The sequence below is a fragment of the Mustela lutreola genome, chromosome 16 (genome assembly GCF_030435805.1).
Source record: "Mustela lutreola isolate mMusLut2 chromosome 16, mMusLut2.pri, whole genome shotgun sequence".
Lineage (NCBI taxonomy): Eukaryota > Metazoa > Chordata > Mammalia > Carnivora > Mustelidae > Mustela > Mustela lutreola.
Window position 1 is genome coordinate 34,347,784 of NC_081305.1, and position 14,822 is coordinate 34,362,605.

Genomic DNA, 14,822 nt, shown 5'->3' on the forward strand with positions numbered 1-14,822 from the left:
TGCATAGCAACCATGGGAGGGAGGGATGACAAAGTCACCCCAGAGGAGTTGAAATGAGTAGTTAAAACCCTGATGATTCTGACACATGCCTGGGGGTTGAGAATATTAAATTAAGGAGTTTCTTTGAACCCAAAATAGGGCTCTGAAAATACACCTTAAATAAAAAGCTAGAACTTCTTCTGCCTTCTCTCTGTGGTCTGACTCTGGCCCAGAAAAGCAGCAGCTGCCTTTTAGGGGTAGAATCCCAGTTCTCTGAGGAGAAAAATCAGGGGGTTGCTTTGGGAGAGCTTGGAATCCAGGTGGGGCTTGGGGTCCCAAATCAAGAGGGAGAAGCATTTGAGAATCTGCCGCCAAGGGTTTGTTTGTGTTCCAGACAGCAAACACCTTGACTTGGCCCAGGCAGGCATGTACCAGAGAGGCCCCCTGAAGGCTTGAGGGTGGGCACAGGGGCTTTTATAGGATAAAGTCTCAGCAGGAGTTTAGGGTCACCCTGTACTCACACAGTGAAGGATGAAGGGAGTGGAGGTGGGGCATGGATTGGAAAGTCCCCCGAGGTACTTCAGGTCACATTCTGAGATCCTGAGAGACGTTGTCTGCTTTGTCAGGGCAAGTCTCCAGGAGAAGAGTGAGGCATGAATTAACCTTGAAGTGCAGGGACATTTGGAATATTAGAAACGAGTATCTAAGGCAAGGAAGGCTGAGTAGGATCGTAATGGCAGTAACAGTATCAAGCTCCACTGACAGTAGACAAGCTCTCTTACACCTTATTCCTGTACCCACAGATGATTTTGACCCTATTCCAACGGGAAAGCGCAGCTCGTTAGGAGAGGGGACCTGGCCAAAGTCGCAGAGTCACCGGGGAGCCAGGCCTAGAGACACAGAGACCTTAAGAGGAGTGCTCCTTCCCTGCTCTCTCCAGTCTCCTCAAAATACTGGCTCTGTCCCTCCCATGGCAGGGGAGCCTCGGGGGGGTGGAGAGAGAACAGAGATGCGCCCCTCACCACCTCCTCCCCTCCTTGCCCAGGCTTTCACTACGGTGGCCACCTTGATTCCCATGCGGCTGTCCGTGTTCTTCGTGCCCTTTGCAGTAAAAGGCCTCACGAATTCCAAGTCCGCGGCAGAGAGGTTTAAGGTAAGTAAGTGGTTGGAGGACTGTTTGCGTGGCTCTCTGTTTGGGTGTTCGTTTGCCTGCAGTCATCGTAATGTTCCTCTTGAATGTGACCCTAGGCTAAGCCAGACGCCAACCTCCACGGAGAGGGGTCAGCCAGCTCAGGGACCTCCTGCACCCAGGCTGCGATGGGGGCTGGGAACACAGAGGAATTGGGCCCTGGGGAGGACAGTCCATACAAACCAGGTCTCAGACAGGAGGTCTGCAGGGTTACCCTGATGGTTTTGCTTTTTTAAAAAAATCGTATTTGTTGCTTGCATTTAAAAACCTGGAAATTCTATATAAAAATCAGATTTCTGGATTTTCTCTGAATAATCAAAAGATCTGGGAACATCGGACCCACATTTCTCCATGGCCACAAACACCTGGAGTTGAGGTGATAGTTGTCCTACTTAGATGAGGCAGTGGGATAAAGTTGCCTGCTGCCTCCCCTGTGCCCTACTGTATACCCTACAGCCCCCATTGTGCCCTACTGTACACCCTACAGTCCCCACTGTGCCCTACTTGACACTGGGGTTGTTTCACCAACCATTTATCCTCTTAGTAATGGTCTACTTCACTTTTTTCCATGGCTGGTCTTGCTCCTAAAGCAACTGAGTTTAAAAACCCTTATCTAGGGGTGCCTGGGTGGCTCAGTGGGTTAAAGCCTCTGCCTTTGGCTCAGGTCATGATCCCAGAGTCCTGGGATCGAGCCCCACATGGGGCTCTCTGCTCAGCAAGGAGCCTGCTTCCCCCCGCCCCCTGTCTCTGTATGGACTGTCCTAAGACCTCCCCAGAAGCCCTGAAGCTCCCCGCCCCCCAACCTGCCTCTGCCTACTTGTGATATCTGTCTGTCAAATAAATAAATAAAACCTCTAAAAAATAAAAAATCTTATCTAAACCAATTTACAAAGTCATCTCACTTAATGCATGTAGTTCCCAACTTATTCACTCTCTCATTTATTCAAAAAATATTTGTTGAGGGGCACCTGGGTGACTCTGTCAGTTGAGTGTCTGCCTTTGGCTTGGGTCATGACCCCCAAGTCCTGGGATCAAGCCCTCCTTGGGCTTCCTGCTTGGTGCGGAGCCTCCTTCTCCTTCTTCCTCTGCTCCTCACCCCACTCCTGCTCGTTCTCCCTCTTGCCCTCTCTCTAATAAATAAATAAAATCCTTTAAAAAAAAAAAAAAGTATTTATTGGATACCCACAGCCTGCCAAGTACTGAGACAGAACATACTACTGTGAGCCTGACCAATGGGATCCCTGCTCTCAGGAACTTACAACCTGGTATTAGAAACAGGAAACTAGCAAGTGAATTAACGGTCAAAGAAGATAACATCAGATCACATGGAGAGCTATGATGTCAGTAAAACAGTGTAATTTTCTAGAGAGTATGTGGGGAAGGGCTGGGACAAATCTGGGTGTGCTGGACCCAGAAGGCCCCTCTGCTAAGGTGATTTTCGATCTGAGTGATGATAACTAGGAAGTGCAAAAGCCCTGAGGCTGGAATGAACTTGGCTTGTTTGAGGAAGGATAAGACAGTCCATTACTTATGAAGAGCCCCAGTAGCTCCCCAGACTTCTCCACTGCTGAGCAGGGCTGAGCAGGGCTCCCTGCTGCCTTCTCTCTGGCCGCTGGTATACTAGGCTCTCCCATCCTCCCCTCTGTGCCTGTTTTCATTTGCAGGGTGGGCAGAGTTGAGGAAGCTACGGTTTGAACTCCGAAGGGTGGGTAGGGATGTTCGCTGAAGAAATGCCTGGAGAGATAGCTCAGAGGTCACAGAGCTTTTGGCTAGGGATGGTGTCATTATGGTGGTGGAGAAGGGAGCAGGAATGGTAATGGTGAGAGCAAAGGACTTGAACCTGGGGTTGTCTCCAGGGGCTGGTGCAGTATAGGGTGGCCCCTTGGATGGACACTAGCTGTCTCATCAGGGTATCTTCAAATCCTTGTGTTTCAGCCACTGAAGTTTTCTATCTGGTCCTATAGACATTTGACCTTGAGACCCGTAGGCTAGAAGGGGGAGGAATGATCCCCTCTCCCTCCTTTGTACCCCTTGGTGCTATAACCCAGCTCCCAAATGCCTTTGGCTTTTGAACTCTGGCCTCCCAGTTTCCAAGGGCACAGAAAGGAGAGCCCTGAGCCCTGAGGGAGGACCCCTCCTTGTAAGCAACCACAGGTAGGAGGTGAGCTGGCTTCTGGAGCTGTGGACCTACTCACTGGGGTTCTAGAGAACGCACCCAGGTGGGCACTCTCAGCAGGGGTCTCCAGGCCATTTTTCTTTCCTTTTCTTTTCTTTAAGATTTTATTTATTAGACACAGAGACGGAGCGCAAGAAGGGAGAGCAGGAGGCAGAGGGAGAGGGAGAAGCAGGCCCCCCAGAGAGCAGGGAGCCCGACGTGGGGCTCAATCCCAGGACCCCAGATCATGACCTAAGCCAAAGGCAGATGCTTAAAGGACCGCTGCCTAGATGCCCCCGGACCATTTTTCTTTTGGGCTGTTTGCTACAAACAAGTGAAAAGCACTGAATGGTGTAAACATTAGAGTTTGAGAATACATTTGAGGGTTTGGGGGTAAAAGGACCTCCTGTTTTTCTTCCATTTATCAGCATTTGTTAATATCCAGATGTGTGCTTGTCATACTAACTCATTAAGCCAGTGTATCACTCAAAATTTAACTAATAAAATTAAGATATATGTGGTAATAATTTAAGCAAAGGAATGAGAGCCATCAGTGGTTACCCAGTGGTTATGTCATTAAAAATAACTAAACAAGTAAGTGCCCAGCTAACTAAACAAAATAAAGGGACTCCTGCAATTCCCAATGATGACTGTATGCCTTGACTCAAATGTTACAATTAACCTAATAAAACATCCCTCTGATGCTCAATTTAAAAAAAGAGATCACCTTTTTAATTTTGAAAATAGCTTTTTATCTTTGCAAAATCCTGTGCATTCATTGTAGAAGGTTCAGATTGTGCCAAAAGTTACAGAGAATAAAAATCACTCAACATCCACTATCTAGAGATAAAGCCATTGTCCGAAATGTCAAGACGTATCTTTCTATATCTTTTTCTTAGCAAATCTGCAGGGAGAGACGTGTGCCTATGATTTAAGTGCAGTGAGATCATACTTCCCAGCTGCCTCTTTTGATGCTTGCACTCAAGTATGTTTCCCAGTCAGGAAGATGGAGACACAGAGAGGAGTGACCAGCTCCTGGCCACACTTTGAAATGTATGGCCCCAAACAATTTCTCGCCAAAAGGGCAGACCTTTTTACTTTGAATATTTAAGAATGAAATTTAATTAGAAAAGTGACACGTCTGTCTGAGGGTTCCTCAGTGTTGTCACCCATGTAAAACCAAACAGAAAAGAACAGAGCAGGCAGTAGGCAGATATCAAAGAGTGGCCCCGTGATCCAAATCTTGGAAAACCCTGATTCAGAATTCCCACCAGCAGAACCTGGCTCCCTCTGAACTAGTGGTGATTCTTCAGACTTCTACTGTTTATTAGGAGTTTATAAACCAGACCTATAGGCAGGCCAGTGAAACGGGCAGACATTCTTATTAGACTGCAGAACTGAATTCCTCCTTTCTTTTTGTCTGTACAGAAATTTTTCTTACAGGAGAGACCTGTTTTGTACGTCCAGGCCTTGAAAGATCCCAGCAAAGCAGTGGTTTTGGAGGACGCCACCTTGTCATGGCGACAGACCTGCCCGGGGATTGTAAATGGAGCTATGGAGATGGAGAAGAACGGGCATACTCCCGAGGGGATGACCAGTGCGCAGCCAGCTCCAGGAGCCCTCGGGCCAGAGGACACAAAGGACAGCCTAGCCCCAAAGTTGCACAAATTAAACCTAGTGGTGTCAAAGGTAGCCTTATCCAGGCCACACAGGAAGGCTGGCTGCCAGACTTTCGGGGCCCGAGGCTTGAGCTTCCTGGCACTCTACTGTTTCCTTGGCTAAAAACTGCATCTCTAAATACCTCTTTTAAATACAAATTGTTCACAGAGGGCAAGCACAGGAAACCTTTCATTCTTAGGTGGAAATGAACTGATATCCAGAATTTTAATTAATTAATTAATTAATTAAATAATTGTAATAACAAGACCCAGAATAGAAAGCTATATGCTGGGAGAGAAGAGGAAGGAGACTAACATTGACTAAGGTGCTAGTATATGCCAATTTGGTTGTTCTGTGAACTCACCTCATCTGACTTCTTCTCTGACTAACATTTGCAAGGGCAAGCTTCCCTTCTTGTTTAAATTTCACCTCTGCACTTTCAAGTCAAATTTGGTTGCATTCCCTCCCATCAACGCAGTCCGTTGGTGACGCCCATCAGCTCTCTCCTAAATCCATCCACCTTTCACCATCTACCCCTCCCCAACTCCCCAAGCCGCAGCCACTATCATGCTATTCCAGCTCCTCTAGGACCCTCCTCATCAGCCCCTCTGATTCCACTTTTGCCCTCTTACTATTTTTACCATGCAGTGGACAGACGGCTCTTTCTAAACCATAAACCAATTCAAGTCACTCTCCTGCTTAAACCCCTTCAGTGACCTCCTGCTGCACTTAAGATATAGCCCAGGTATCCCTTGATCATCCTGCCCATAGCTCTCACCTCTTCTCCCCGTTAGTCCCCCCCACACCAGCTACACTAGCTTTCCCATAGCACTTTGGCAGTCAACCTGGTGCCTGTCTCATGACCTTTGTCCCTGCTGCTCCCACAGCCTGGAACGACCAGATCTTCTTGTGTCTGTCTCCTTCCTGTCATTCGGATCTCAGTTGCAGTGACAACTGCTTTAAGAAGACCTTGCTGGCCAGCCCATCTATACTTGCTCTGGTTCATAACAGCCAATTTGTTTTACTCAAATCATTTATTATCATCTGATATTGTTTATATATTTTGTGGCTTATTTCATGGTTCATGGCTCCACACGAGAATGTAGCATGAGAGTTCTTCTCTTCACTACTTGGTACGTGGGAGAAACTCTAACAGTCTTTGAGGGAGCAGTGAATGAATAAATGAGGGAAAGTAGGCATGAATTCTGTGAGGCTGGCTTCACTGTCCCCATTTTACACATGAAGAAACTGAGGCACAGAGAGGCTAAGTGACGTGCCTAGGATCATAGAGTAGAATAGGTGCAGATCTGAAATTTGGGTTTCTTGCCCGAAAGGATCTTCTATCCATGAATTTCTCTCTATGATCTCCATGCAACTTCCTTCCTTGGAGGTTGTGGCATTGAGCTTTTGCTTGTCTGAGGGGCTTTGGGGTCGGGTGTGCAACCACAGACCCTCCCTGGGTGAGTGGGAGAGTTTGTGCTGTTCCAACGCCACTCTGTCCTCCTTGGCTTTGCAGGGGACCACCTTAGGGGTCTGTGGCAATACCGGGAGTGGCAAGAGCAGCCTGCTGTCAGCCATCCTGGGGGAGGTAAGTGACTTGTGACCACATGTATATGCACTCATGGGCGGTCCAAGGATTCCCAAGCTTGAGTTCCCCCAGTCAGTCACACCATTGCTTTCTTCCTCAATGGCGTCTGATCCAATACACCTTTTATAAATTGAGAGCAGTTAGGTACGCACTGAGGGGGAGGTGTGCTATAAATACACCTCCTTCTCACCCTCCAGCCAGGAAGGCTACCCCCAAGATCCGCTGGGGGTCTGCCCTCACCTGTTTTCTGTGCTCTCCCCACCCTCTTTGTAATCAACCAGCTAACAGGGTGATGATACAGCATGTTTCAATGTTTAATATGATGATAAAAGTCATCTCATGAAGCCCATCTCAGAATGGGACATGGGTCCCTTGTGAGACAGCATCAAGAGTGCAATGTGGAGGGAGAAAGGAGGAGGAAGAAGGAAGGATGGGGGAGAGGAGACCCTCCCGTGTGGGATGGGACAGTCTTACGCTCCAACCATAGAATTTACGTGTCTGCTGGGTGCCCTTGCCTATGAGATCCGAACTGTCCAATTCCACGTCAGTGGATGTTCTTGAGGTCTGCTTAGTCTGCACCTAAGCAGACATGTGGCTCAGCCCACTCTCTCCAGTTTCTAGGAAACTCAACCTGTTTCCCCTAAACAATTGAGGTCATATTGCACAACTCTCACTGAACCATACCTTAAAACAGCTGCAACACCTGGGTTGAATTTATGGCCACCTCCCCAAGGGGGTTCTCACCAGCACTTACCCCCTTAGCCCCAGGCTTCCCCAGTCCTGGACTGCTCTCTCTGCCCCCTCCTTTCTTTGCCCATCATTCCTCTGCCTATGCTGTTCAGAGAACAAGAAGTTTTTCCCATTACCCAGCTCCTTCCTCAGCTCTTTCTCCCAAATAGTATAGCCAAACTCATCATCTCCTTAGAATGTGGTCATATTGTCCATAGAACTTTTTCCAGACAGCTCAATTCTTCATGCTCTGCATGTGGTGGCCGTGCACAATTTCTTGGCAATGGGGAAGACAAGGTTCTACTTTTAAGAAACAGTAAACATAGCCCTGTGCTAAGAGCCCTGTGCTTAGCCCTGTGCTAAGAGCATCCCATTTCCCCCTTCAACCTGAAAACAACCACATGAGGAAAGCACAGCCATTATGGCTAGTTTATGGGTGAGCAGATGAGGTTCTGAGAAGTGACTTGCCCGAGGTCACACAGCAGGTGAGGTGGGAACCAGGGTTGAAACCTGGATCCACATGGTGTCAGAGGTTCATTTTTCCCCACAGCAACACTCCCTGGATAGCCTCCCTCCAAGTCCACCTTTCCATGCAGCTAGTGGTTCCTAAGTTTCTTCTTGAAATAAACCAGTAACTATCCATCCAATAAAGGAAAAACAAAAAGATGTCATTTTAAGTTTTGTTCTTATTAATTAAAGCCTGGCTCCAAATCAGAAGTAAGAAGCATAGAATCATAAGGAGGAAGGGGCGCGGTATGGTGATATCTGATGCTGGGGTGGTAGGGATGGGGCTTATGGCCTTTTTTTTTTTTTTTAAATTGTGTTTTTAAATTTATCAAACAGAAAGGCAGGAAGACATAAAAGACCCATATACCCATCTCCAGATTCAACAGTTGGTAGCATTGGCATTTTTGCCACATCTACATAGAAACACATTTTGTAGAACTATTTTTTTAAAGATTTTTAATTTATTTACTTGAAAGAGAGAGAGAGGGAGAACACACAGAGAGAGGGAGAAGCAGACTCCCTGCTGAGCAGGGAGCCTCATGTGGGGCTCAATCCCAGGACCCTGAGATCATGACCTGACCCGAAGGCAGACATTTAACCAACTGAGCCATCCGTGCCCTTGTAGAACTATTTTAAATTACAGAAATTATGAGAGTTTCCCACTTATTACCTCATCATGGTGTCCCCCAAATAAGAACATTTCCCCATCTGTGCACAATGACATTGGCAATAATTCTATTGATATTCACAGAAGGTCAGAGATGACCTGGAACCTTCTGTCTCACTGTGAAAAGCATGGAGGCACCACTTGCTAGAGACTGGGACTGGGGAAATAAGCAAAAAAAAAAAAAAAAAGTATGAGGTGTCCTCAGTGCAGACCTTGGATTCAAGTCACAGCAGGACCTGGCCTGGCTTAGCTCTAGCTGAATTCCCTATGTTCCCTGGACTTTCCCTCAGACTCACTGGTGGGTCTGGGAGAACCATATGAAAAGTCCCATTTACATAGGAGAGCCCCAGGATCCTGGCAGGAGTGGCACCCTAGGCCCTGCAGCTGCTGAGCCAAGCAGGGTCTACCCCTGTTCCTCTGCCTGTTCCTAAGGCTAGACTCACTCTGCTGCAGATGCACTTGCTGGAGGGCTCGGTGGGGATGCACGGAAGCCTGGCTTATGTCCCCCAGCAGGCCTGGATCATTGGAGGTAGCGTCAGGGAGAACATCCTCATGGGAGGCCAGTATGACAAGGCCTGGTAAGTTTCTGGGAGGGTCCAAGAAGGACACAGGTGCATGGGGCTGGTTATGGGAGGGATCCCCCCGCTGCTAATAGTAATTTGACATCTGCTGATACTTGCTGTGAACTCACTTATATGCATTAATACATTTTATCCTCACTGTGAAAGAAAGATTATTATCATACCATTTTCTAGATGAGTCAGCTGAGGCCCCAAGAGGTTAAATAACTTGCCTAAAGTCACAAAGCTTGGAGGATATTCCTGAAACACAATCTGAACCCAGTCATTGTCAGGAACATCATGCTTAGCTGTTATATGAGTCAAAATAACTCTCCCCCTTTAAAATACATTTAAACTTCGTTTGTATTCATTCATTCTCCACCTCCAAGTCAAAAGGTAAAACAAATGGGGTGATGAAGTCATGTGATGTAGAAGAAAACAGTTTGGATTCATGGTCTGGTGGGCCACCCACCACCATTCTTGCCCTTCATGGCCTCTCCCACCCAGAGTCTGGGGCTAACGTGCTAGAGACACGCCCTTGAATGTCACGAGCCAAGTCTGTTCAGCGGAGGATGTACAAAATCTGCCCTGAATGCTTACCATTGTGCTTCCAACTCTGGTGGACCCTGGCCTCCTTTGACTGTTTGCTTGATGGTGCAATCTGCTCCCAGTAGCAACTCGGAGGGGCATGTGTTTGTATGACGTCTCCAGCTGGCTGTCCTCTGGGCTGCGCAGCGTTGGGTCCAACACCAGCTCATGAGCTCCCCCATCCTGCCTGCTTCTCTTCCCAAGTTGTCCAACTTGGTTTAATGGCATCACTGAACTGTGTATTGCAGTGAGCCCAATGCCTTGTCCTCTGATACTTCACATCAGATTGGTCACCCACCTTGGACAACTTTGTCTCCTAAAGAGGTCTTGTCTTTTTCTCTTCTTCTTCATCTCCACTGCCAGTTCTTGCCCGTGATCTCTTTGCTTGGACTGTTCCCACTGCCCCTGCCCTTGGCTCCCTGTCTCTGGTCTTCTCTTTCTCTGTTCCATCTTGGGTCCCACTTCCAGGGTAGTCATCCCAAAACATAGCTATCACCTTGTCATTGCTCTACTTTCAGAAGGATACAACTCATTGGGCAGTTTCGAAGTATTTGGTCAAAGATAAAAATTGCTAGACTCAACATTGCTAGGTATTTAATGTGTAGAGAGTGTCACCCATGAACACAAATGCCCATGTGTAAGAGTGTTCACACTACATAGTTTTCACAGTAGCAGACAACTAGAAAAAACCCCAATGTCCATCACAGGGACATTGGTTAAGTAATTTATGGTGCAGCCATATAACAAAAATACTATGGTGTCATTAAAACAATACAAACCTATATTTGCTGCAGGCAGACATACACGACCACATTATTTCTGAATGAATACATAAGAAACTGTAATAGTGGCTGCTTCTGTGAAAGCAACTGAGAGTTAAAGATAAGAGAGACTTGCTTTTCCCTGTATCTTTTTGTTGTTGTTGTTCTGTTCAAATATTTACTAAGTGCACGTATTAGATTGAAAGAAATAAGGGGAAGAAAGAAATACAAAAAGCCTCCCATGCTTTACCATTAAGTGCGGGATCAAGTCCAAATTTCTGAGCATGGAATGCAAGAACTCTTTCTTCCCAACTTGGGAAGGCTGGAAGGTCTGTGGTGGGGCCACTTGTCCCTTTAGGTCTCTGTCCTTTGCAGGTACCACCAGGTACTCCATTGCTGTTCCTTGAACCGTGATCTGGAAATTCTGCCCTTTGGAGACATGACAGAGGTGAGTGGGAGGCGAGGATCCCTTGTCTCCATTGTGATGGTGCCTTTGTAATGGTTTACTGGGGTCCTCAGGCTGCTTCCCGAGGTGGGTGGAGGGCGGACTCTGGCTGTTTCCTCAAAGCAGCCCATGGCTGCCTCAAAACCTTCCCCACCCAGGGAGGAAACGGGCTCATCTTACAGTAAAAGCTGGCAAAGAACCTATCTTACCCCACAAGGATGGGGAGCTGACCTCAAACTCCTCCTTTTGGAGCAGAAGCAGTGGAGAACCTGTGAAGATGAGAAACCTCCTATCTATCCCCATGTCCTCCCCTCTCCCAAGTCCCACCCTGCCCCCTCTGGCCAGCTCAACTTTTGCCAGTGGGAACAGGAGCCATGGCTTCCCAATGGCAATATGATTTATCTTTTCATGGTAATTCACCATCTTGCACATTTGTAGACACCTTTAATCTACATAAGACCTTTGAAAGATAAAAGCAATATTGTTGGTCTTACCTATTAACTATTATGTCTGTCTGCTGAGTTTTTAACCAGGTGCAAAAGACTATTGTAGCAACTTGAATGCACTGTCTTAGGTGCGCCTCAGGTAATTCTTGGAGTTCAGTGCTTATATTATCCTTCTAAGGTGGGTCTGTAAATCTTTGAGGTAAGAGTGCTCAGTTGTCTTGGTCAGGGTTTAGCAGAAAGAAGGTCTGGTCTATATAATGGCATCCACAAGTATGGACCTCATCACACTTGAGGTTTAGATGAGTTGATACATATAGAATACTGTGAACATGCCCAGCCAGAGTGGGTATTAGATTAGCATGAGAGCACAGTAGGTGTTTAGTAAGCATAGGCTGAGTGAGGACTGAATGCAAAACTAAGCCTTCACCTGGGCCAACCAGCCTAAGGACACACAGTGGTGAACCAGAGGCAGAGCAGTGACAAGAGGTCACCCTGCTACTCTTTAGACTCTGCTTCTTTTCTACAGAGACTGCAAGAGTTCATGGTAGAGCGGGAATGGGACTTAGTCCCTGGTGCTCTTGTCCTCAGGTCTGACCGAGGGATGGGCCAGGCAGCAGATGCCTGGCATGATAGTCTGCAACGCTGCGCAATAATTCTCTTTGCCTGTTAATGGCTCTTAGTATCTCCTGACATAAGGTGCTGTGTAAGGTGGCCCTTCCCATGACAGCAACAGTAGAGCCCCTTCTGGCCGTTGCAGCCTTGTCCTGTGGAGTGGGCTGTGCGCAGAGCAAACAGTCTTAGACGACGAGGACTGATGGTTTCACAAGTCGACAGCTGCTGTCAACAGAGATTTAAAACCCAAGAAAGATATAAGGAGATGCTCTTTCTTAGGAATGATTTGTTTTGTTATCTAAATTGCTAAAGATTTAAAATGTCATCTGAGATGTTGAAGGGTTTAGGAATATTGCATCTAATTATGAGTTATAAAAATTGTAATTAACTGAAAATCAGTGTTTTCATTCCCTACTAAGCAAACTTGGAAAAAGATTTTTTTCAAATACCAGGGGTGCCCAATCGCGAGGTGTCCAGGAGTATGCACTGAGGGATTTCAGTCTGTCACATCTGGCCACCTGGCTGGTTTGAGCACACCTCACTGGGCTCATCTTCTAGACACAGTGACTTTGGCTATCTGTTTGCAGATTGGGGAGAGGGGCCTCAACCTGTCTGGGGGACAGAAGCAGAGGATCAGCCTGGCCCGTGCTGTCTACTCTAACCGCGAGGTCTATCTGCTGGACGACCCCCTGTCCGCTGTGGATACCCATGTGGGGAAGCACATCTTTGAGGAGTGCATTAAGAAGACGCTCAGGGGGAAGACAGTCATTCTGGTGACCCACCAGCTGCAGGTGACCACCCTTCCAGGGCTCTGGCCACGACCAATGGCTAATGTAGATCCTCACATTTCTGCCGTTGATTCCGTAACAATCTCCCAGTGGCTGCCCCTTCATCTCAGGCTGGACCTCAGCATTTGAGGAACATTGTAAAAAACCTGGATCTCTTCTCCTTTCCACGTGGAGATTTCTGTAGCTGGTAAAAACTGAAACCAGATTTGAAGGTCTCCTTCAAGATTTTGTGGGTTGGCTCCTGCTTTTAAAGTTATGATAAAAGAAAAAAAAAATCTTTCAGAGAAGAGCTCCTGAAGTCTCATGTTCTTTGATGAAGTACAGTGATGTGTGCGGGCAGGGCTGCCTCTCATAATACCTTTATCCTAGGTATTTCCATGCTTGGTTTTGGCCTCAAGACATTATTATTATTTATCCCTCTCTTTCCATTCTGGCCTATTTGTGTGTGTGTGGGGACAATACATTTCAAACATAAAAACAGTTTAGGGGCACCTGGGTGGCTCAGTGGGTTAAGCCTCTGCCTTTGGCTCAGGTCATGATCTCAGGGTCCTGGGATCGAGTCCCACATTGGGCTCTCTGCTCAGCAGGGAGCCTGCTTCCTCCTCTCTCTCTCTCTACCTGCCTCTCTGCCTAGTTGTGATCTCTCTGTCAAATAAATAAATAAAATCTTAAAAAAAAAACCAGTTTATAAAATAATCTACTGAAAACCCATGTGTCTGCCACCCAGATGGCACAAACATAGATCCCCTCTCAGACTGCATTGTCTCCTCCCTCCTGTTCCCCTAACTTTGCTGTTGGTCATTCTCGTGCAAGTCCCCATACCCTTAGAACACGTGTATAAATCTCTAGACATGATAAGGTGTCCTTCTGCTTATTTTAAAGCTTTATATAATTGATAGTTTACATTCTAATTTGCTTGTTTCACTTGACATTGTATTTTCGAGATCTTCCATGTCGATCCATGCAACTTGATTTGATTCTCACTGGCGTAGCATTCCGATATCTGAATATTCCAGAATTTATTCTTCTAGGATGGACGTCAAGGTTGTTTCTCATTTTTCACTTTTACAGAAAAAAACCCTTTGGCGTACATCTTTTTATAGATGTCTTTACGCACATTTGCGACTTTTGGGGGGCAAAGGTTTAGGAGTCCAGTTCATAATTGTTTAAATATTTAGCTTTATTAGATATTATCAAGTTGCTTTCCCAAGTCTTTGCACTAATCTACAACACCACCTACCTTTCATGAACGTTCCCTATACCTCCCGTCATCACCTGCGCTTGGACGTATACAATGTTTTAAGACTTTTGCCAACATGGGGATATAAAATAACATTTTACTATGATTTACATTCACATCTTGCTTTTGAATGGTGACGTTGACTATCTTTTCGTATGCTTACTGAAGGCCTTATTTCTTCTGACTCTTCAGTATTTAGCATTTTGTGACCAGATCATTCTCTTAGAAGATGGGAAAATCTGCGAAAAAGGAATTCACAGTGAATTAATACAGAAAAAGGGGCGATACGCCAAACTCATCCAAGAGATGCAAGGAGGAAGGCGGACACAGGTGACCTCCCCCCCACCCCACCCCACCCCGCCCTGCCCTCACTACCGCCAGAGAGGAGCAGCCCCTGCATTCATGGCATGTGCTTTCTCCCCAGGACAAACCACAGGACACAGCAAAGCCAGCAGAAGACCCTCAGGTGCAAGGGCAGGCCCAGACCAGCTGCCAGGAAGAGCCTCTCCATGAAAGTGCTGGTAATGGTGCTGGGAAACAGGGGGGGAACCTCTGCCAGCCTAGCTGGGTCCTCCAGAGGTCCTGGCATTTCCTCCTGGACCCCAGAAGGGACCATGTCCTTTACTATCTAGAATCCTAGACATCACATATACAGGTTAAATATCCATGTAGTTGAGGGCTGTGGGCTGTGGACTGTGCTGGTTAGGAGGCCCGAAGATTCTCGAGGTGAATGCTGTGGGAGGCAAAGCTAAGGGCGTGTAGAGGAAAAGGCAGGGGTAGGGTGTGGGTAGTTTTGGCCTAAGCAGCATAAATTTAATGGTAAGACATTCATGCATTACATATTTATTGAAGAAAAAAAAAAAGCATTAGAATTCAGAAATAAATTGGGCTCAGTCTTGGATATCCCCA

General features: G+C 46.8%; 1 protein-coding gene across 1 annotated transcript in view; it reads left to right on the forward strand.

The window, feature by feature from the left end:
* Positions 1–14,822, forward strand: part of ABCC11 (ATP binding cassette subfamily C member 11) — a 56,951-nt gene that overhangs the window by 14,744 nt on the left and 27,385 nt on the right. The window contains exons 9-16 of the mRNA XM_059151922.1: positions 1,025–1,132; positions 4,752–5,012; positions 6,499–6,570; positions 8,927–9,051; positions 10,758–10,830; positions 12,473–12,676; positions 14,106–14,243; positions 14,338–14,440. Of these exons, the coding sequence (XP_059007905.1) occupies positions 1,025–1,132; positions 4,752–5,012; positions 6,499–6,570; positions 8,927–9,051; positions 10,758–10,830; positions 12,473–12,676; positions 14,106–14,243; positions 14,338–14,440 (1,084 nt within the window). The remainder of the gene's footprint in view (positions 1–1,024; positions 1,133–4,751; positions 5,013–6,498; positions 6,571–8,926; positions 9,052–10,757; positions 10,831–12,472; positions 12,677–14,105; positions 14,244–14,337; positions 14,441–14,822) is intronic.